A 23,508-nucleotide genomic window follows, 5' to 3' on the forward strand; every position below is an offset into this window, starting at 1 on the left:
GTGAGAGGTGAGCCGTCCTCAGGAAAGGAGCATATCAAGGCATCAAGCTCATTGATGAACTCTCCGAGGGAACCTGGAGGTCGATAAATGATAAGGATGTTAAGCTTGAAAGGGCTGGTAACTGTGACAGCATGGAATTCAAAGGAGGCGATAGACAGATGGGTAAGGGGAGAAAGAGAGAATGACCACTTGGGAGAGATGAGGATCCCGGTGCCACCACCCCGCTGACCAGAAGCTCTCGGGGTGTGCGAGAGCACGTGGGCGGACGAAGAGAGAGCAGTAGGAGTAGCGGTGTTGTCTGTGGTGATCCATGTTTCCGTCAGTGCCAAGAAGTCGAGGGACTGGAGGGAGGCATAGGCTGAGATGAACTCTGCCTTGTTCCTCTACACACTCTTTGGTTTAGCGCTGTTCTCTTCACACAAGTAAACAGATGACGCACCATCCATCCACACAACAACTCCGGATTCGAAACCTTTAGGAAATGGGTGGGTGGCACAAAGCCAAATTTGGCATAAACTGTCCCTATCATAACGTCTATTGCGTTGGTTAGCAGCTGCAGTTCAAATGTGGGGTCATTCGATTAGCCGCAGTCGACCTGCTGAGAATCCATATGGCAATCAAATAGGTAAAACGTCAGTCAAAGACAAAGTGTAATCACAATTCAACGTCTCAGACACGAGACGTATGTGGCAGGGACTCCAGACAATCAAGGATTACAAAGGGAAAACCAGCCATGTTGCGGACACTGACGTCTTGCTCCCGGACAAGCTAAACATCATCTTCGCCCTCTTTGAGGATAACACATTGCCGCTCCCGAGGACTGTGGGCTCTCGTTCTCTGTGGCCGACGTAAGACATTTAAGCTTGTTAATCCTCACAGGGCTGCCGGCCCAGACGGCATCCCTAGCCGCATGCGCAGACCAGCTGGCTGGAGTGTTTACGGACATATTCAATCTCTCCCTATCCTAGTCTGCTGTCCCCATTTGTTTCAGGATGTCCACCATTGTTCCTGTACCAAGAAAGCAAAGGTAACTGAACTAAATGACTATCTCCCCATAGCATTCACTTCTGTCATCATGAAGTGCTTTGAGAGGCTAGTTAAGGATCATATCACCTTCACGTTACCTGACACCCTAGATCCCACTCCAATAGACCCACAGACGATGCAATCACCATCGCACTGCACACTGTCCTATCCCATCTGGACAAAAAGAATACCTATGTAAGAATGCTGTTCATTGACTACAGCTCTGCCTTCAACACCATAGTGCCCTCCAAGCTCATCATTAAGCTCGGGGCCCTGGGTCTGAACCCTTACCTGTGCAACTGGGTCCTGAACTTACTGACAGGCCGACCCCCAAGTGGTGAAGGTAGGAAACAACACCTCCACTTCGCGGATCCTCAACACAGGGGCACCACAAGGGTACGTGTTCAGCCCCTTCCTGTACTCCCTGTTCACCCATGACTGCGTAGCCCCACACGCCTCCAACTCAATCATCAAGTTTGCAGACGACACAACAGTAGTAGGCCTGATTACCAACAATGACGAGACAGCCTACAGGGAGGAAGTGACGGCCCTGGCGGAATGGTGCCAAGAAAATAACTTCTCCCTCAAAGTCAACAAAATGAAGGTGCTGATCGTGGACTTCTGGAGACAGGAAAAGGAGCACGCCCCCATCCACATTGACAGGGATGCAGTGGAGAAAATGAAAAGCTTAAGGTTCCTCAGCATACACATCACTGACAATCTGAAATGGTCCACTCACACAGACAGTGTGGAGAAGAAGGGGCAACAGCGCCTCTTCAACTTCAGGAGGCTGAAGTAATTTGGCATGGCTCCTCACAAACTTTTACAGATGCACCATTGAGAACATCCTGTCGGGCTGTATCACTGGTACAGCAACTGCACCATCCACAACCGCAAGGCTCTCCAGAGGGTGGTGCAGTCTGCCCAATGCATCACCGGGGGCACACTGCCTGCCAATTTCCCCTGGAATATTTTTAGGCACTGAGCTAATTTCAGGTCTGCTGAGCGCAAACTTGAACGTTGTGAAAATTCTGTGCAACTTCCAACACACGTTTACTGTGAACACTGAGGCTGTACACTCTTTAAGTTACAGTTTTAACAGCTACTGTGGATATTTGATCAATAATGTAGGCCTACCAGAACAGTCTACCATCAAAAACAATGTAGAACATGCATCCCATAACATAAAAAAAAAAAAATTACATACATTTTTTCCCCCTTTTTCGTAGTATCCAATTGTTAGCAGTTACTGTCTTGTCTCATCGCTACAACTCCCGTACGGGCTCGGGAGAGACGAAGGTCGAGAGCCATGCACAAGCATTTCACTACACCCGCAATAACATTTGCTAAATATGTGTATGCGACCAGTAAAATGGGATTTGATTTGAGCGGGCGCACACACAGTGGCTCAGGTTGTGTTGTTGCCATTGTTGTTGCCCTGTCCACAGATGTGTCCAGACTGAGTAATTATACAGTGGAACAAAATGGCGTTAGGATGAATGCACCGTGGTCCTGCCTTACTGACTTTAATTATCTCTTCTTGTGGACTACAGCAGCTGAGGAGACGAGAGGGATTGAATTCATAAGAGCGCATGCCAAAATGACCAACTCTAAGACGACTCTCATAATCTGAGAGTCCCAAATTCCCAAGAAGGCCACGGACCTGGGATGATTGAGGCTGTTTTGGCACAAAGGAGAGAGGTTGTGGTTAATGCCTTTTTTCTCTAGGAAAATACTCCTCTTTTAAGCGAGTGGGTGTAGGAGTTCTATTACTCTCTTCTATATTCATCAGCTTGCCTGCTCCACTGTCAGGTTCTCATCCATTTTCCAGTGAGACGTTTTCTTGGGTTATCATGCAGACTTGGAGTCGGTGGTGGGTGTGATCAGTGGGATAGGATAGGAGGGACTGGTGGTAGAAGGGAGGGACCATGCACAGGCACAGGAACCAGGAAGGCAAAGTCTATGAGGTAGGTCTATGAGGGAGAGACCCCACCCCCTATCTTTGCCATTAGGATATAAGGACAATACTTTATTGGTGTTCTTATTGGACAAGTTCAGGTGGCACAGTGACGTTTGAGAATGTTTGCTCCCATTTGGAACCTAATGAGTGTGACAGGCTATAGAGGCTGCAGCAGTGTTCGAGCAGCATCTGGTACACGTGTTTGGGCCAGCAGAAAGTTTTTAATATTGTGGAACGATGAAATCGGGACAATATACGGTATATTGTGGCATTCATGAATACAGGGATGTACTGTGTTGTGATAATACAGGAATATATTGTGATATCTAGGAATACAGGCATATATCGTGACATCAATTAATACAGGCATATATCGTGATATATATAAACAGGTATTTACTGTAATATCCATAGGCCTATATCCATCAATAGACAGCATAAAGCCTAGACCATGTTGTTTGGCATCCAAGCTTCATCAGTATTTCCAATGTTAATTGGAATCAATTCCAATGTTCTGTTAATAGATTTCTGGTATACTTCCCTTTAATGAATTCAGGTCAGCAATTGCTGGATCGCACTGCTTGCTGTATAGCCAGGCAGGCGATGCTATTTGACTTTGCTACCCAATTAACAAGTCAATCCAACTTAATTGATTGTGTGATCAGTTTAAAAGCTACAATTGAAGGCTTCAGGACATTGGCTGGTGATGCCAATTGATTGATTTATAATGGCTTTTGTAGTTACTAATAGAGATTTAACCAAAGGCATCAGAGTTTGTACATGAGGATTATTACACATACTTATCAAGGGGACACCTATACTATTGAAAGATAAACTGGTATAGTATTTTCTCTAACTCTCGGTGGAGCAGTAGACAGAGTTTATGTTTTATCACACTCATACATAACAGTTTACTGTGTGTGTGTGTGTGTGTGTGTGTGTGTGTGTGTGTGTGTGTGTGTGTGTGTGTGTGTGTGTGTGTGTGTGTGTGATTTATGGAGGCACATGATATCTGTGTATCCCTCATTTGCTGCGTCACATAATCTCCCCCTGGAGTGAGAGAGAAAAATGGAGAACGAGAGCGAGTGAGAGAGAGACAAAAGAGAAAGAGAGAGATAGCAGTGGTAGTATTTATGTGTGTAAACCAGTTGGCCATGTCCAGCTGTTTGAAATCGATAAGAGCGAGCGAGACAGAGAGCACACGTTTGGTTATGACCCATTGATTTATTTATACTAGTGGCTGGGGACAATTTCATGAACACTTTGTTTAAACCCCTCTGTATTCCATACGTGACCTTGAATGCTACTGTTCTCAGCCGCTTCATCCTTAATGTCACGGGGGATCCATATACCTTCTACACAGTTTCACCCTTTTGACCTGCACCACATACCAGTGGAGACTGGTGAAGGTGGACAACTCAGTAATGGCTGGAATGAAATGGAACAGGAATAAACACAATGGAGCCCACCACTGGCACATGGATGAACGCATGCGCACACACACACAGACACAAACACACGCCTTCGCACAGACACAAACACACACACACAATCACCCCCTACACACACACACACACACACACACACACACACACACACACATACATACAGAATAGGCCCAGTTATACGATATGTGAACAACCGTTAAGTGGCTCTTCAGCAACCTTTAAATGTGATTTATCTGTTGGCTTTATGCCTCTCCTGGTGTCGACACTTCATCTCTGAGTGATGCCCCTCTGCCCGTAACATTTACTTACACTCCAAAGAATTATGACCCAAAGTGTGTGTGCAACAGAAACCCTTAAAATGATTATAGCGGATCATATTTCCAGTGTGCCTACTAAAGCACAACAAATCTCCAGCCACTCCCTGGTGGCCTGGAATAATGAGCCATTTAAATGCAAGGGCAGTTATAATACAACATTCATCCATTATATTTCTATGGACTTTAGCTGAGAAATACATGCATTTAGTAGATTTGTGCAATTGCTATGCTACTGTATTTCACCCCTCCCACTATGACGGATGGATGGATCCATTGATCCATGTAGAGTGCATGATGATGGTTATCCATGTAGAGTGCATTATGATGGTGATCCATGTAGAGTGCATTATGATGGTGATCCATGTAGAGTGCATGATGATGGTTATCCATGTAGAGTGCATGATGATGGTGATCCATGTAGAGTGCATAATGATGGTTATCCATGTAGAGTGCATAATGATGGTTATCCGTGTAGAGTGCATGATGATAGTTATCCGTGTAGAGTGCATGATGATGGTTATCCATGTAGAGTGCATAATGATGGTTATCCATGGAGAGTGCATGATGATAGTTATCCGTGTAGAGTGCATGATGATGGTTATCCATGTAGAGTGCATGATGATGGTTATCCATGTAGAGTGCATGATGATGGTTATCCATGTAGAGTGCATAATGATGGTTATCCATGGAGAGTGCATGATGATAGTTATCCGTGTAGAGTGCATGATGATGGTTATCCATGTAGAGTGCATAATGATGGTTATCCATGTAGAGTGCATGATGATGGTTATCCGTGTAGAGTGCATGATGATGGTTATCCGTGTAGAGTGCATGATGATGGTTATCCATGTAGAGTGCATAATGATGGTTATCCATGGAGAGTGCATGATGATAGTTATCCGTGTAGAGTGCATGATGATGGTTATCCATGTAGAGTGCATAATGATGGTTATCCATGTAGAGTGCATAATGATGGTTATCCATGTAGAGTGCATGATGATGATGGTTATCCATGTAGAGTGCATGATGAAGGTGATCCATGTAGAGTGCATGATGATGGTTATCCATGTAGAGTGCATGATGATGGTGATCCATGTAGAGTGCATAATGATGGTTATCCATGTAGAGTGCATAATGATGGTTATCCGTGTAGAGTGCATGATGATAGTTATCCGTGTAGAGTGCATGATGATGGTTATCCATGTAGAGTGCATGATGATGGTTATCCATGTAGAGTGCATGATGATTATGTTATCCATGTAGAGTGCATGATGATGGTGATCCATGTAGAGTGGGATGCTAATGATAATGATGGTTGTACAAGTAAGAGAGGTGTGGGGGGCTGCCATAATCGACATCCACGTCTTCGGCACCCGGGGAACAATGGGTTATCTGCCTTGCTCAGGGGCAGAACGACAGATTTTTACCTTGTCAGCTCAGGGATTTGATCCAGCAACCTTTACGTAGCGGGTTAGCCCGGGTACCAGTCTGTTTTTGCTATCATTCCACTCCTTGTACTCCGTGTCATTGTTTGGCAATGACAGATTACAAGGAGTGGAATGATAGCAGAAACAGACTGGTGGCCAGGCTAGTATATAGTATGATGGTACATGCAGAGTGTGTGATGATAGTGATGATGATAGTTATACACTCATGCTGTCTCTCTGAATCTGACTGTAATCGCCTTGTGTTGAGAGGAACTGTGACTTCCCCACTCAGAGGTCAAACCAAGTGTAGCCGCTGGAGGGGAGACATGTCGGTGCCTTTATTATGGTGCTTAAAGGCACAATCTGTGATTTTAACAGCCTGACCCTGCCACTTTAGTTTGAGTAAGCTTAGAGGGATGGTTTAATGTAACCCCTCTCAAATTCATGGACTGATCTATCGGTGCAAGGAAGGACTGACAGTCTCTGAGATCGACATGATGGTTTTAAACGTATTTCAAAGCTATACATTGTGTTGTTTGTTTATAAAAACTAAAATGCCAAAATACAACAACGATGAGTAACAGGCGTACATCCTTGGTTTATGATAGGGTATGACAGTTTACTAAGCTCAAAGGGTGTTACAGTCTTTAACAATCATTATTTGAATTGAACTGAACATTGAATGGGGGAAATCTCACAGATTGTGCATTCAAAGGCAGATGTGAATTTCATCTTATTAACTTGATTGAGTATTTAGTACTAAGCCCTAATAAGCCTGTCCTCTGATGATTTTGTTGACTTGATTCATTGTGATTGGGTGGTCTGTTGGCTTGCGGTGTACAGCATAGGGATTTGCCTGCCATAGAAACCCTTAGGCGGGCCCCTTAAGCATTTGTACGGAACGTCTAAGTCCAAACTGCCAAAATAAAACAGTCAGGGGAATTGAAATTTCCAAAAACAATTAATTTAACAGAATTTATTTTGGTTATTAAGTTTGAGCAAAAGAACACAGCATTAGCCATGGCAAAATGCATAGTATTGCAGGAAATTATCTTTAAAACAGCAAATGTTCTCTCAGCTACATGGCAGAATGTGTAGAACCCAGGGGTAGTCGGTGCCGTTTAAGATGAGGAAAGGCGATTTGTTTTTTAATGAGCAGGGCGTTATTTCTATTAAAACATATTGGATGACTGTCATTCATATTCCATTCACCCAGCTCAATGTAACATTGATAGGTTTGGGCTACTACATGATACTAGAATTTTCCCGATATGAGGTCCCATCATGGTCCCATGGTCCCATCATGGTCAGGTCCCATTTCCCATCATGAGGTTGCTACAACCTAGCCTATGAATGAAAGTTTACAGCGTAGGTGCACAGGTCAAGAGCATTTTGAGTAATCGAGGTGACAGACACTGACACATTCAAAACCGCCAAGCACAATCTTGCCTGCATCTAGCTGATTTAGGGTGAAATCATCAGTCCAATGAGAGTTTCTATTGAACAAATTCAGGTATGTTTATTCCTGTTTTGTTCTGTTTGTTTCCATTTAAGAATTGTTTTTCAACAGAATCGGCGGAATGAATACACCCCTGATCACACTCAAACACAGTTCACTTTCATAGCAGCCACATACAAACAGCATGATCCCTTTGATCGATAGAAAACTCCTCCTGTCACCTTTTCCCTTCGCTTGTGGACTTCAACGCACAACACATCAGCTGTATGTGACCAGGTGAAAAAAACTTTCCAAGCCAAACCTTCATATCATAACCACTACACACAGCCTACAGCATTGTCACCATATTAGCTAATGTCATAGTCAACATAGCTACTAGAGTTAATGCGTTAGTAAACCTGCTACAATCATGCAGTACAGTGTACAGTTAGCAAGCGGTTTAGAAGTTACACTAGCAGGCGCCGGTGGCAATAAATTCATAAAACCAAAAACGTACCTTGACTTGGAATAGTTCCAGTGTTGGATAGCCATAGCCAGCTAGGTAACATAGCATCCTTCTCTGTTTGAGCCAGGTGTTTGAGTAAGCTAAACTAGCTAGCTGCATTCGGCTAATTAAGTGAAATTGTAAATATATAAATATTTACAAATATATATAAATATCTCTCTCGCTCTCTTCTCCTTCTTTTAAGAAGGAATTCATTTGTTCAAAACTATTTTCTTATGCACTGCACTGCAGTGCTAGCTAGTTGTAGCAGGTGTCCACATACTTTTGCAGTGTAGTGTACTTTCTTATATATAGTGTATCTTGGCTCCATCGAAAAATTCAGAGAATTGCAGAATTTTTATTTAAAAAAATAAAACATAAAAAAATATATATTGTTGTGCCGACTGTGCCCATTGCCACGCCCATTGTCACGCCCACCACTTAATCCCCTTTTTATCCAGAAAAACCCTGCAGTATCTTACATCTAATGAAGATGTAGATTAGGTTGAGAGTGATCTAATCGGCCTAATCGAGTGGCTCATTGATGTACCCTCCATTGTGCTCCTGAAGTTGACTCATTACACCAGGGACGTCGCTCAGCAGGGCCTAAGATTTAGCACATGCCACCTGCCAAATGCAGGTAGATTTTGGCATTGGCAAGTAAAGATGTGTATTTTGTGAATAAAAATAGTCAAGCATGATCACATTTATAGTAAAATAAATGCTGCAGTGGTTTTCAAAGTATTTCCGACATTTTGTTTGATAGCTGGTCAATTCTACGCACAAAGTCAAAGAACTATGAATCCTATATAGCCTATTCCACCTTGCGCTGCAACACTGCCTGGCTGGGGCCTCTTCGTACATGAAGAGCTGAGTGAAAGATTCATTTTTAGAAGCACTGCACACAGGCATAAAAGTTGAACTCATTTACTTGAAACGAAGTGAGACTTTGTCCTTGTGTTTCTTGGCTATTTACATTGTTTTGTTCACAAGTTAGGTTGTTTTTCTGTTTGAGTTTCAACTGCTAGGGAAGGGAAGACACTTAATCAGACACTTAAACTACTAATCAGACTCAATTTCACATGCACAAACATGACTGGAGTCACGCTACCACGGCAACCTCCCGCCCATAAAGGGGCAGGTGAAAATGTTTGTCTGTGATATTTTGGTTAAAAGACTTATGTCACAAAATGTATAATTATTCAATATACCACATTAGTTAATTATTACTAGTAATACATCTTTTTTTTTTTTTACATTACAAAACATGCTCATCCGTTTATTTTCTGTTTTGTTGGTGTAATTTTAGTGGGGGGGGAGTATTTTGGCTGGTAAAAAATCTGAGTGGCTGGTAGATTTTTAAATCTACTTAAATCTACCTGCCACAGTGGCTGGTGAACCGAAAAATAAATGTTATGCCCTGTTGCTCAGACTGGTTAATTAGTTGAATTAATCAATTTGATTAAAGTGTCAAGGCCCAGTGAAAAGGAGTACATGCTTTGGTCCTGGAACACACTATACTATATTATACTCTACTCTACTCTACTATACTATACACTTTTGCTCAGGGAGAGGCACCACAGACACACTTCTCTGCTGGTGTTTCTTGAGATGTAAACATAAACCGCTCTGTTGGAAAAATATCCGCTTGAGTATTGTAGTAGTTTCGCTTTGTACTTGATGTTCACCGGACTATGCCTTGTGCCCTTCATCTTCCCTTCCTCCCTCTATCCCTCTCATGCAGGTGGTGAGCTTTACCAGTCTGAAGTATGACCGCTCCTACAGCTGGATGGTGCTGTGCGTGCTGTGGTGCTCCATCGCTCAGTCCATCCTGCTGCCCATGTTCCTGTGGGCGTGCGACCGCTACCGCGCAGACGTGCGCATGGTCTGGGAGAAGTGTGTGGCCATCATGTCCAACGATGACGTGGACGAAGGTAAAACAGGCGAGGGGGGGGAGGTGGAGCAGGCCAGGTTCCATCTGTCCACCATCTACCCCCTCCAATCCCTGGCTATGGTGACTTCATAACATGAGGGGGGGGGGGGGGGGGGGGGGGGTGTAAGAGGTAGGGGGTAGAGGTCTGGAAGTCTGGTCCTGGAGAACTGGCATAGGACCTGTGGGCATTTGATTAAGCGGGGGATAAGGGTAGAGGTCAGCAACCCCCAGTCCTGGAGCCTCTGCTGGCATCTCACCTTAGTGCACAAGCCCAATCTTAGCTTTGGCCTTGGTTGATTTATGAATGGATGATTTGATAGTCATCTGTGAATGGATTCAGAAGATATAAAACTGGATTTGAATTCTGAATCGGGCAATTGATTTACATTGGAGGCGCCATGTAGGTCTGTGGTGATGTTCTGTCGAACGTAGTCAAATTCACGAATTGAGCATGATTGATTGTAGATAAACTTCAACTGAAATAAGCAGACCTAGAAGGTTCTCCGGGAGCAGGGCTGGAGAGATCTTGTTTTGAGAGTGATGTCTGTTCAGCTTACAACGCTAGATTTGATTCAGTATATATAATTTTCCTTTAATGTGGTCATATGTAGCCATCCGGGGGTCCTTATGTGATCGGTCTAATTTGATGTGGTCTAATTTATCATGTGACCTATCATGGGTCCTTTTTCTCCAAGTGGAGAGGAAGTGACCAAACAAAAAGTGTCTGTAGGAAGGACTTATAGCCACATTTTGTGGTTTCATTCTTAGTGGGATCATTTAAAAATAGTGAATTATATGCTATGCTCTCGGACTGTTACAAGATATTGCTGGAAAAGCACATACTTTCCCCGCAGAATTTGACTTTGTTTCACTTGAATGAATTCAAACTGTGAAATCTTCCCTGGCCTAGAACACCCTGACCCACGACCCAGAAATAAAGAGAGGATTTATGAAGATTACAACCAAACCAATACTGAAGGACTTTAAACTAGATAAAAAAAAGCGCAGTACATTTCAGCACGATGGTCATATTTCCAATCCTATGAGATTCTGGTATGCGTTTTTCTTAAATCTATGATACACATCGAGGCATGATTGTACGCACACCTATCAAGTTTTTTTGGACTAATGTCAGCGTATGAGTGTAAACAGATACTGCCGGGATGACTCAATACTCTTTTGGAAATGCACTAAACTGTTCCTGTCCATGTTGGCTGTAGGCCTATTGACCACAAGGAATCTCGTTCACAATATTCCCTCAGATTATGCAAATGAGGTAAATTATGCAAATGAGGTAGCCATTTTGACAAACCAAAATGGCTTAGTGATCCAAAGAATACATATATTTACAATTCAGGAATACACAGACACTTACCCAAGTTGTGGTCCCTAATTAACTTTAAAGTTAGGTCACATGATAAATGTAATCGCCCCTATAGTTTGTTAATTGTGGATTGGGTAGATATGACCTATTCTATATTGATATGAGATCAAAATAAAAATAAGAAACTCGAAAAATCCTCAATGTTAAAAACCTGCAAATTGAAATGAACCCTGTGAAATAACTTGCCTTTTTTGCAATGAAATTGTTTAAACTCAACTTAATATCTCCCCTCTCCCCTCTTTCTAACTCCCACACCTTTTTAATAACCTCCCTTTCTATACGTCCATCCATGTTGATTGTTTAGCATAAGGCAAAAAACTCAAATGTAGGACAATGTATTGTCTGTGTGGTTTTAATGTTGCTAGCGTTTATTTATTTTTCAGAGGGCTTGCCTTGTATATCACAATACAGTTGTATGTATAAGGGTTGTTTCTTGTTTCCAAAGCTACTGACTTGCATGCTATGCTGCCTGTGCAAATAGCCAATCTCATCCTCCATCCTACCGGCCAACATTTGTCCTAAGATCAGCATTTTACACAGATCTCCAATTGACCTCTCATTGAATCGAATGCAATTCTTCTTTTGATACTAAATTTGCCTGACAAGTTATACAGTATGTAAAATGATTACTTGAAAGTATTCCTTTGATTTGTAGTATTATGGTTCTCATAAGCCCCAGTTTTTGAAAGATTAATATCATTATTTCTGGACAGGGTCTCTGAATTTGGAAGGAGTTGTTTTGTATTTTTCTATTCGGTAAACGCCCACAGTCATGATTTTCAGTCAGTGATTCTTTTCAAATGCACTGTTCAACCCTCTGAGCCATAGGGCATCTTGTTGCAGAGATCATTTAGTCACAATCATTTAGTCACAATCTACAACATAATGACCCACTTAGTGTTATGTTCCCTGTTATTCGAAACACTTCAGACTAAGTTCACAACAATATCGGAAATTATTTTCACAAAAGCAAAGATCTGTGATTGCCACAAAGACAACAAAAAAAAGGCACTAGTTAATTAGAAGACTTGTGCAATTTTGTGGCAATAATGCACTTATAATATATCGTGATAGTCTGAAGTATTCTGAATAAAAAGATATATAACACTTAATGGTTCATACTAGAATATTTATTTTAACTTTTTTTTAAATCTTTAAGACTCAGAGTGCAAGAATGTCTCGAGGCCTCGAGGGCTACAGTGACTCCTGTTTGATTAGGAACCCCAGCGGACACCCCCCAAAAAAAGAGAAAGATGAATTGTCTCTATTATCTATTCGTCTTGTCTGTCTGTCTGTCTGTGTATTTTGAGTACGTTGGTCTTTAATCCTGACGACGCGTATGCTTTTCTGCGTTTTGCAGAAAACAGCCAAGATGGAGGAATTCATGCGGACTTAATATATGACAGACCATATGACTATAGCTCCGCGGCTGATATCATGACGGTAGACCGTATTGCCAAGTACGAATTCTCAACCTTAGAAATGGGGGTCCCACAAGGGTATCCATTGCAACTACAGGAAGATAAAATGCAGTATTTGCAGGTATATTTCCATTGATTTTTATTATTTCATCAATTGATTGATTTTTCACTTCAAATACAGATAACAATGTGCATGGTGAAAGAGGCCCTTCGGCCTACTATAATATCTATCTTATTGTTTGATCTTGCTGGAATCATTTTACATTTTGCTAACTGATATTTCCTATCTAGACATGGCATTGAAAGGTCAAAAAGCATATATCTGGCTGACTAATGTTTGGCAAATATGACCATCAGTTGTTTTCACCTTCATTGCAGATACGTTTCTCTAATGTTTATAGGTGGGTCTTTCACAGACCTCCAACGTATTCATCGTAGTATCACAAGTTAAACATAGAAGTACCAGAATAGTATGAGGTGGTAGGGCTGATGCTGACTTCCAATATCCTTGACTGAACCACTCTGCTAAAACAATGCAAATGCTTGCTCGGTCTAATGCTATTTAGTCCTTTTGACTCCTATTGAGTCCTGTTGAGTACCGTTGACTCCAATTGAGTACCATTGACTCCTATTGAGTACCATTGACTACAATTGAGTCCTATTGACTCCGGGCTCAAAGCAAGTCAGTTGTAGAGCTGTGAAATGCTCCTCTTTGACATATTATTAGGAACCCCAATGCTGCTCTCCCAACATGCAGTCTTCAAGAGCTTACAAACAACCAAACCACAACTGTGTGTGCGAGTGCTTGCGCGCGTGTGTGTGCGAGTTTGCGCACAATGTGTGCGTGAGTGTGTGTGCGTGCAGTCGTGTGGCCCAGATAAAAATGAACTAAAAGAGCAGCATAATTACAGGATTGGAGAGGAAATGAAGGCTTTTGAAGGCTGAATTTGGAGACCTAAACTAAGAATGGCCATGGCCCTTTTACCTAACACAACCCAGACTTACGGTCACCCCCGCAAGACATCTACCACTGTGTCATCTTTGTTCCATTCTTTTTGCAAAACAATCACCCAATTGGGCTCTCGACTACTCCATGTAGCAAATAGCTGCTAGCAAAACCACATGTAGCACAGCACAGTGTAATGCTAACAAGAAAGTAGCACACAGGAGGTGTAGCCCTTAGATTTAGACATCAAATATTCATGTTATTTTATAAATGGTTTATGATAGCTGGCTGCATTATAACAAGCTGCCAGTTGGCCGACGTTTCTTATCTGTCAACTTGGACTTCAAATTAGTAGGCCTAGCCATGAAATCTATGGGCATATGATATGATATAGACTGAAATTTGATCTCCTGATTCAGTCTCTTGTTGATAGTCACGCTCATTCTATTTTCTAGTAGGATCGAGTCTATTCTATTTTGGGATAGTTATTGAAACAGAGATGTATACAGTAGCTATCATTTCACCACATTGACTCATTAAACCATTGATTCTGTTTCATCTAGATAGTACATCTTATACACTGAGTGTACAAATCATTAGGAATTACACCCCCTTTTGCCCTCAGAACAGCCTCAGTTCATCGGGGGATTGGCTCTACGAGGTGTCGAAGGCGTTCCACAGGGATGTTGGCCCATGTTGACTCCAATGCTTCCCACAGTTGTGTCAAGTTATCTGGATGTCCTTTGGGTGGTGGACCATTCTTGATTCACACGGGTAACTGTTGGGCATGAAAAACCCAGCAGCGTTGCAGTTCTTGATACACTCAAACCGGTGCACCTGGCACTTACTCCCATATCCCGTTCAAAGGCATTTAAATATTTTTTCTTGCCCATTCACCCTCTGAATGGCACACATACACAACCCATGTCTCAATTGTCTCAAGGATTAAAAATCTTTCTTTCACCTGTATCCTCCCCTTCATCTACACTGGTTGACGTGGATTTAACAAGTGACATCAATAAGGGATCATAGGTTTTACCTGGATTTTACCTTCACAGTCTGTCATGGAAAGAGAAGGTGTTCCTAATGTTTTGTGCACTCAGTATGTAATTGGTTAAGATACAGTCTGTTTTAGCAGTCAATACTGTATAATGGAAAATAATTATCAATAAATAATTATCAATAAAACAAATGTGTTTGTATTACAACTAGTAATGTTGTCATGGCATTGAAGCAGATATATTAACTACATATTGTTGCCTACTATTTGGGGTGCTACAATTTGTCAATACATTTCAATAAAAAAATTTTTTAAATAACATTAACATGTGGCTCCATTTAAGAATTGTTGGTGCAATTCTCAAATGGCTTATATTTACAGAATCAGACTTTTTCATTTTCCATGTTGCATCTGGTTGGGATGACATTCCCCATCCTTCCCCTGTCATTCCTCATTTTCAACTACTACTCGTGCTTTGCTTCCCCCTGTTGGTCAAACGTCTCACTCAACGCTACTGTATCGTCTGCTGTTTCATTTCTGCATTTACCAAAAGACACCACATAGTGGCACTCTGATATTAGTTTTGTGCTGTGTATCTTCTCATTGACAAACCCATACTAAAAGCTGACGTTATGTCTCTCCTACTTAGTTCTCAGAACAATGTGGAATGTGAGTATCAATTTGGAATAGAATGCCGTTTAGCCCGACAAGTTAGTTGTTATAGTAGTGCTGTATTACTGTCATAATAGTTTCAAAAACAAATATGTGTTTAATTGAGTTGCATTAATGACTCATGTTAGAGAAGACAACTGTTGATTAGAAAACAGCCTAATGTTTAACACCAAATCATTTAAAGAACGTTGCCTTTGTAGTTTTTAGCAGTAAGAGAAACAAAATGTATTGCTGTTGTTTTTTCATCGAAATGTATGAATGTATAGCAATTTTCATATGCATATTATCCAGGCCTAACCTTCTCCATACAAGCTGATGTTATTGGTCTGTGTGTTGTGTTGCGCCAGGTACCCCCTACAAGAAGATTCTCCCACGACGAAACCGACATGTGGACCAGCGGCCAGATCCCCTCCTACCTACACCACTGGGGCTCCACGGAGGACGTGATGGGGATGGTCCATTACAACTCCAGCTTGCCACGCCACGAGAGGCGCAGGAGCAGCCCGGTCTCCTACCACGAGGAGAGCCACCCGCACCGCAAGCGCCGGCGCTCAGAGGATAGCGGGCACATGCTCAAGCAGCTGCCGCGGGTGAGCGGTGGCGAGCGCTACGAGGAGGCAGATTTGCGCTGCTTTAGCCGCGACGAGGTCATCAACTTTATCGATGAGACCCCGCTTCCCAGTCCCATGAAGAGCCCACGCCGCACCTCCACCATTTCCCTCATCCCAGACGTCTACGAGCAGCACATCATCTTGTATCCGCATTTCCCGCTCACCGATTTTGAGCGTGAGCCCCATGCCCTGCGGCGCCTCTCGCAGCATGGCAGGAGCTGTAGTCGGGGAGGGTCACCAGATGGCTCACACAGGGCGTGCGGTGGGGAAAGCTCCGGGGCATGCCGTTCAGGTTCCCTCCGTGAGCACCGGCGGGAGGGGAAGCGCCATGGCGAACTAGTCCCCGCGGGGCAAAGCCTGCGGACTGGGGAGCACTCGTCTCACAGGCCCAGCAGGACAGGAGCCCACAGAGCTGGGCCCGACTGGGGGGGACACAAGCACCTGACTACGGGAGACAGTAAAGGGAGCACAAATAGTTTTATAAGCTCACCTTCTGCATCAGCCTCGGGATATATCACATTTCACTCAGATTCCATAGGATCTGCCACCTAGATAGAGTAGAGAAAGTTTTTATTATGAATATTATTAGTATTATTATTACAGAACCATGGCATTGGGGTGGTGGAAAGATTTCATACTGGTATATCCTAAATAATGGTTGATTTTTTTCAGCCACACTAAACTCCCAAAGCCAGGACTTATACTCTGTTTTATTGGCCTTAAAGCTTTGTACACATTTCATGACCTGCCTACCTTTGCTTTAGTACCTGGTAGGCTAGACAACGTAGCAACTTTGAAAGAGGCTGTGCAATTCCTGGGAGGCAGTGAGCTCCACCACATAGTGACTCAAACACATTGCTTTTAGTAAACCCATACTAACATCTCCTTTTAATCTTGTGCATATTCCACTCTTTTGTTTTGTGTCATTTATTGTACGAGGATTGGGGGGGGGGGGGGGGGATTGGTATTTTGATATTTTTTTGCACTTCAAAATCTCAGATATTGTGTAAGGTGTTATGAGATGAGAGGGCAAGGCCAAAACAGGCCATGTTCTTATTTGTTGTGGTTATGACGTGTCTATTTGATGGATGATCATTTGCTAGATTTTTGATCAAAATAAACAAGGAAGAGAGGGAATGTTTTTAGGAAATATACAAAACTTTATTTCTTCATGAAGGAAGCCCTCTGATGTTGTGTTGTGGCCTATCGTTAAATATCCTATACAAAGACATTATTGCAATTGCCTCACTTCAGTGTCATTTTCTACATGGTTGTGTAAGAAGAATTTCTACCATGATGTCCCTTAGACACTTTGAAAAAGTTAACTCGGCGTGGAGTGGGTGTGACGTGTACATAATGAAAGTTACAGGTACATTGGATGTATGGTTTGGTGTGCTCCTCGTTCTTTCATTGAGGATTTGACTGGGATGTGTTCTTGTTTCCTCTTATAAATACTGTCATTCGATATTTATGATTACAAATGTGTAACAGTGGTCAGCACACGCACAGATATTCATGCAGACATACATAATATGATATCCATCAGCCGTCAACAGTAGCTTAACCTCACAAATGGTGCTTGACACTTGGCAGCAGAGTGTTGGTCAATCTGTATATCCCTAGATTGGCCCCAGTGGCCCTTTTAGGAAGCACCAGGATGTGCAGAGGAAAATCCTCCAGACCAGGGGTGCATCTCAATAGTCTGAATTGGTCTCCAAGCCTCCTTGTCTCCTCTCTATCGGCACAGATATCAAATGATAAGGTAAATCTTGCAATCAGTTTACACCTTTCCCATTCTTTCAGCTCAGTGAGGATGAAGAAAGGAGATGAGGAGAGGGAGTCACTACACTATTGAGATGCACCCAGTGGCTCATGTCCAAAACATCTGCCATATCCCAATTTGAAAGATGTAACTCAGACATTCACATAAATCAGTCATTGATGTCAATGTGATATTTCTGGGAGGTAAAATTATGCATGCAGATCTCAAATTAGGATTACGCCTCCTTTTGCTGAGCTGCATCTAAATAGTCTAAAATAGTGTCTGTTAAAAAGGATGAGGGCCACATTCAGTCCAGGATAGAGCTTTAATCTGCTACTGGCACATACTTGCACCATAGAAATAGAATTCCATGTCAGTCATACTAAGTGTACCAATGAGGGTACAGTCAAACTGCAATGGTCTGAGGGTCTTCCCCGTTCTAGGAATTCTATTTCTATTGCTTTAACTGTGACCAATCAGTGAATCTGGATCGAAGGACCATGAATAGACGTACAGGTTCTCTGGGTGACCTCGACTAGAACGAGGTGCTTTTTCAGAGAATGTTTGACATGCCAAAGGGTGGCCAGTAAGAAGTGAAGCCAAGCACGGCCGAAGGAACGTGAATGGTGTTCATTAAATTCACCACCACCAATGCACTCCAGTGTTTATAGAGTATGTGGTTCACTGGTGGTGTGGGTACACATTTATATTCCTTTTTGCTTTGACATCCTTGGCTTAAATTCTTACAAAACTCTAGATGGTGTTTTGGGAAACACTTGAAATCGGGGCCCATCAGGTGTATAAGACCATTGAGGCCACTGAGACCAAGGCAACGGAGTCTTCCTCATGCTGGAGAGATTTGAATTCTATTGATAATTTGTTATTACAAATGTTTTAAACTTTAAAATGTAATATTCCCCAAATATGTTAATTTGGCAGTTCTAAAATCCTAAGTTTGACATTTGACATGAATGTAATTTAGACAAGTTTTGTGTAGGTTTGCAGATCAATTCATTAAATGGAGTGATAGTACTTTCAACTCGCAGTGTGCCCCAATTAACCCTTTTATAGCCTCATTATGTTGTAAAAAAATCCTAGACTTTCTATGAGGCACACACACATTGGTATTATAATGCATCATAGTGATGTATTATAAGGATGTTATAACTACTTGGAGTTATGACAGCTTATAATATGCATTGTAATGCACTATAAGAGTATGGAGTTAAATGCTAGCCTGGGTACCAGTCTCTTTCTGCTAACATTCCACTCCTTGTACTCTGTGTCATATGCTAAACATTTGGCATATAAGCTAAACATTTGGCATATGACATAAATGCGGTTAAGAGGTCAATGGAACGCAGACCATGGGGTATAGAAACACGCTCGATTGGTGCACATTCAACAAAGTGGATATATATACAGTACCTGTCAAAAGTTTGAACACACCTTTTCTTTATTTGTACTATTTTCTACATTGTCAAATAATAGTGATGACATCAAAACTATGAAATAACACAAATGGAATTATGTAGCAACCAAATAAGTGTTACACGAATGAAAATATATTTTATATTTGAGATTCTTCAAAGTAGCCACCCTTTGCCTTTTTGACAGCTTTGTACACCCTTGGCATTCTCTCAACCAACTTAATGAGGAATGCTTTTCCAACAGTCTTGAAGGAGTTCCCACATATGCCGAGCACTTGTTGGCTGCTTTTCCTTCACTTTGTGGTTCAACTCAACCCAAACCATCTCAATCGGGTTGAGGTCGGGTGATTGTGGAGGCTAGGTCATCTGATGCAGCACTCCATCACTCTCCTTCTTGGTCAAATAGCCCTTACACAGTGTGTTTTGGGTCATTGTCCTGTTGAAAAACAAATGATAGTCCCACTAAGTGCAAACCAGATGGGATGGCGTATCCCTGCAGAATGCTGTGGTAGCCATGCTGGTTAAGTGTGCCTTGAATTCTAAATAAATCACAGACAGTGTCACCAGCAACGCACCCCCACACAATCACACCTCCTCCTCCATGCTTCACGAGGGAACCAAACATGCAGAGATCATCCGTTCACCTACTCTACGTCTCACAAAGACACCGGTTGGTTACCAAATATCAAATTTGGACTCATCAGACCAAAGGACAAATTTCCACCAGTCTAATGTTCATTGCTCGTGTTTCTTGGCCCAAGCAAGTCTCTTATTATTATTGGTGTCCTTTAGTAGGGGTTTCTGTGCAGCAATTTGACCATGAAGGCCTGATTATCACAGTCTCCTTTGAACAGTTGATGTTGAGATGTGTCTGTTACTTGAACTCTGTGAAGCATTTATTTGGGCTGCAACCTGAGGTGCAGTTAACTCTAATGAACGTATCCTTTGCAGCAGAGGTAACTCTGGGTCTTCCATTCCTGTGGCGGTCCTCATGAGAGCCAGTTTCATCATAGCACTTTATGGTTTTTGCGACTGCACTTGAAGAAACTTTCAAAGAACTTTCAAAGAATTTACTGACCTTGTCTTAAAGTAATGATGGACTGTAATTTCTCTGCTTGTTTGAGCTGTTCTTGCCATAATATGGACTTGGTCTTTTACCATATATGGCTATCTTCTGTATACCACCCCTACCATGTCACAACACAACTGGTTGGCTCAAAGGCAAAAAGAAATTCCACAAATTAATTTTTAACAAGGCACACCTGTTAATTTAAATGCATTCCATGTGACTACCTCGTGAAGCTGGTTGAGAGAATGCGTGTGTGTAACGCTGTCATCAAGGCAAAGGGTGGCTACTTTGAAGAACCTCATATAAAATATATTTTGATTTGTTTTGATCACATGATTCCATATGTGTTATTTCATAGTTTTGATGTCTTCCCTATTATTCTACAATGTAGAAAATAGTTTAAAAAATAAATAAAAACTCTTGAATAAGTATGTGTTACATACATTATAGAAAATACACATGAAAATATAAATACAAGCAGAAATAAATAAATAAAAACACATTCATCAGTAATAAGCAATAAGGATATTTGTCAAATCCGTCATGATTAATGTATTGTAATAGGCACACAATGTGATTACTAAAGTCCGATTTTTATATTTTTGACTCTTTTCGTTGCATAACAGTTAGGCTAGTTGTCCCTTTTCAGGTTTAGAAGTGACTACTAATATCTAAATGGTATTCATATAAACTGATAGCATAGCTAAATTAGCATACAGAAATCGGTGACATTAGTCAAAGTAGTTTTTAAGTAGTTGATTTATGATGATGACATGATGGACATGTATTGGGGTTGACATTCATACAAGCATTATACTCCGATGTTTACCCCAACATAGTGTGAAATACACATATAAACAATAGCCTAAATGTAGGAAAATGTTGTTGTTGGACAATGAGGAGATTAGGGATCTTTCCCCCACAGCATCTTTCCCCCACGCGTTTCCATGGTATTCCCATTGCTTTGGTCGAGTTCAATTGACCTCAGAAACTGGTACCCAGGCTAGATAAATGCACTTATAAGGTATAATGTGTGTGTGCCTCATAGAAAGTGTGCTATTATCATAATACTTTGCTTACAGATGTTTTGCATACACTTTAAGCTAATTTGTTTCTATAGCATAAGTCATGCTCCAAAGTCCAGGTTATTAATTTAGGTTAGCCTGTTAATTGTGCACCTCTCACCCCTTGTTCAATATTCAAATGATAATCATAATGTGAACACCTTTCTTTGAAAGTATTGCCGTCTTTATATTCCCTTTTCGAAACATGCCACGTCATTGACTTTTTCTGCATTATGTTTTTCTCTGTGTTTACAGTACCTACCTATTTATCAGAATCTAATTTTGTAACATATCCTGCTCTGTTAAAGCTTTTATGACTGTCAATCCTATGAACAATATTTGGTGTTTTTGTTGCTCAGATGATGGTTTTGTTAAAAGGATAAAGATCTATTTCGAATCAAAGTTGCAGTGGGAAAAAAAACACTTTATTAGTTTGAAATCGTTGAAAGTGTGTTTTGCGTTTGTATTTTGAATTGTTTTTTTGTTTTTTTTCCGTGAGGTGCACATCAACCATATTAGAGTTTGATTCACAACACGGTTTTATTGAATTGATGTTCACACTTCTTTGAGATAATTCGAGATATTATTCTGTACGGACCAGAAAAAAATAAAGCAGATGTTTCGACATATATTGTTTTTGACATATTTCTTATGCACTCACATTTCTTAATGGGCTCGCGGTCCAGATGTGGTCGGCATGCGCAATTTGAGTATCACTAATGTAGTCTATTCAATAGACAGTTCTAGCACTCCAACTTCATGTGATTCTTTTCAGGACTAGCTCTGTATGAGGCTGAAGAACATCCTCAAGTTGCCCCTGAACACTGTCAGTTCACACATGCAGTCATGTCTGGTCCATAATTCACGTATCGTAAGCCTAGCCCCTTAAAAACTCAAGTAGCCTAAATTTACACGATCATAATTTTTTTTAGCAGGTGTTTTGAACGCTTGACTCTGCAGATTCAGTTACGTCTAGCCCCTCACCCTCGTTTCCTTGGAGAATGCCCGCACCTTGTTCACAACTTACCCGCAGCCTGTGAGCCTCGACATGGGTCTTTATCCATCTATCTCGAAGGGAAATTCCACGGTATTGTGGAAGTCTAGTCGTGCTGCGACCTGGTCTCATGGTTAATACACCCAATTGCAACGATTATACATACGCCTAATTATGATACATTTTCGTTGGTGGAATGGGGGTAGTCGAGTATTTAACACATGTTAGTCCTATTACTTAACGCTAGAATAATTTTATAAATTAATGATACATAAGCCCACCCATTGATTCTTGAAGAATGTAACCTATACATGAGTTTAGTTCAACTGTCGTACCCCACCACAACCCAATAATAAACTTGTTTTACTCCAATGTTTGTAAACAACTTCAATGTAAACGAACACTGTATAGCCTCAAAACATGGTTAAAATGTGACATTGTATATCATGGATGGTCAGTCCTTGCATTCATAGCTCTGTCTATGAATTTACATTTCTTCACCCCATCCCTTAGCTTTTTGGCGAAACAGGGGCGGGGACTATGCTTTGTTATTGTTTCAATAGAGGATTCTATCTTTAAAATAGATAGGATTTTATCCAGTTTCTTTCAAATTAGATGATTTGAGGCTATTTTGCACTCTTCGTTCTAGTGTAGCCCTATAAAAAAAATTGGCCAAGAGAATATCGAATATGCCTCACCTTGGTCATAGACCAAACGTTCCACCTGAAAAAACATCTCTCTAGTCCACCACAGGGTGTTGAAAGGCTCGGTGGACACGGGGCATGGCTCTTTGCATCGCTGTATATAGGCCAGGCCTACACGTCTGCCTCTTATGGGCGCTTGACTGGGCACAGTCTAATGCAAATACGTTTTTATTTTCCATTCTCTGTGTTTCGGCTCTGATGCACCACTATTATGGTGCAAACCAAACTAGCTTATTTAAACAACGCTGAGACGAGTTCATAGACATTCTTAAAAGTTTCAGTGCATTCAGGGTGCACATCACGTGGCTTGGCTTTTCTAAAGTAAAACAAACTCAAGGGCTTTGGTAGGTTCTTTAGCCTATACATCTCCATGTATTCACTTCACTAAAAGCGCAAC

General features: G+C 41.6%; 1 protein-coding gene across 1 annotated transcript in view; it reads left to right on the forward strand.

Moving 5' to 3' along the window:
- The window catches only part of LOC115132046 (probable G-protein coupled receptor 153), a 36,884-nt gene extending 19,857 nt beyond the window's left edge, over positions 1 to 17,027 (forward strand). The window contains exons 4-6 of the mRNA XM_029664251.2: positions 9,866 to 10,055; positions 12,799 to 12,980; positions 15,825 to 17,027. Coding sequence (XP_029520111.1) covers positions 9,866 to 10,055; positions 12,799 to 12,980; positions 15,825 to 16,640 — 1,188 coding nt within the window. The 3' untranslated portion in view covers positions 16,641 to 17,027. The remainder of the gene's footprint in view (positions 1 to 9,865; positions 10,056 to 12,798; positions 12,981 to 15,824) is intronic.
- Positions 17,028 to 23,508: the final 6,481 nt, after the last annotated feature.

The sequence above is a fragment of the Oncorhynchus nerka genome, linkage group LG7 (genome assembly GCF_034236695.1).
Source record: "Oncorhynchus nerka isolate Pitt River linkage group LG7, Oner_Uvic_2.0, whole genome shotgun sequence".
In the NCBI taxonomy this organism is placed as follows: domain Eukaryota; kingdom Metazoa; phylum Chordata; class Actinopteri; order Salmoniformes; family Salmonidae; genus Oncorhynchus; species Oncorhynchus nerka.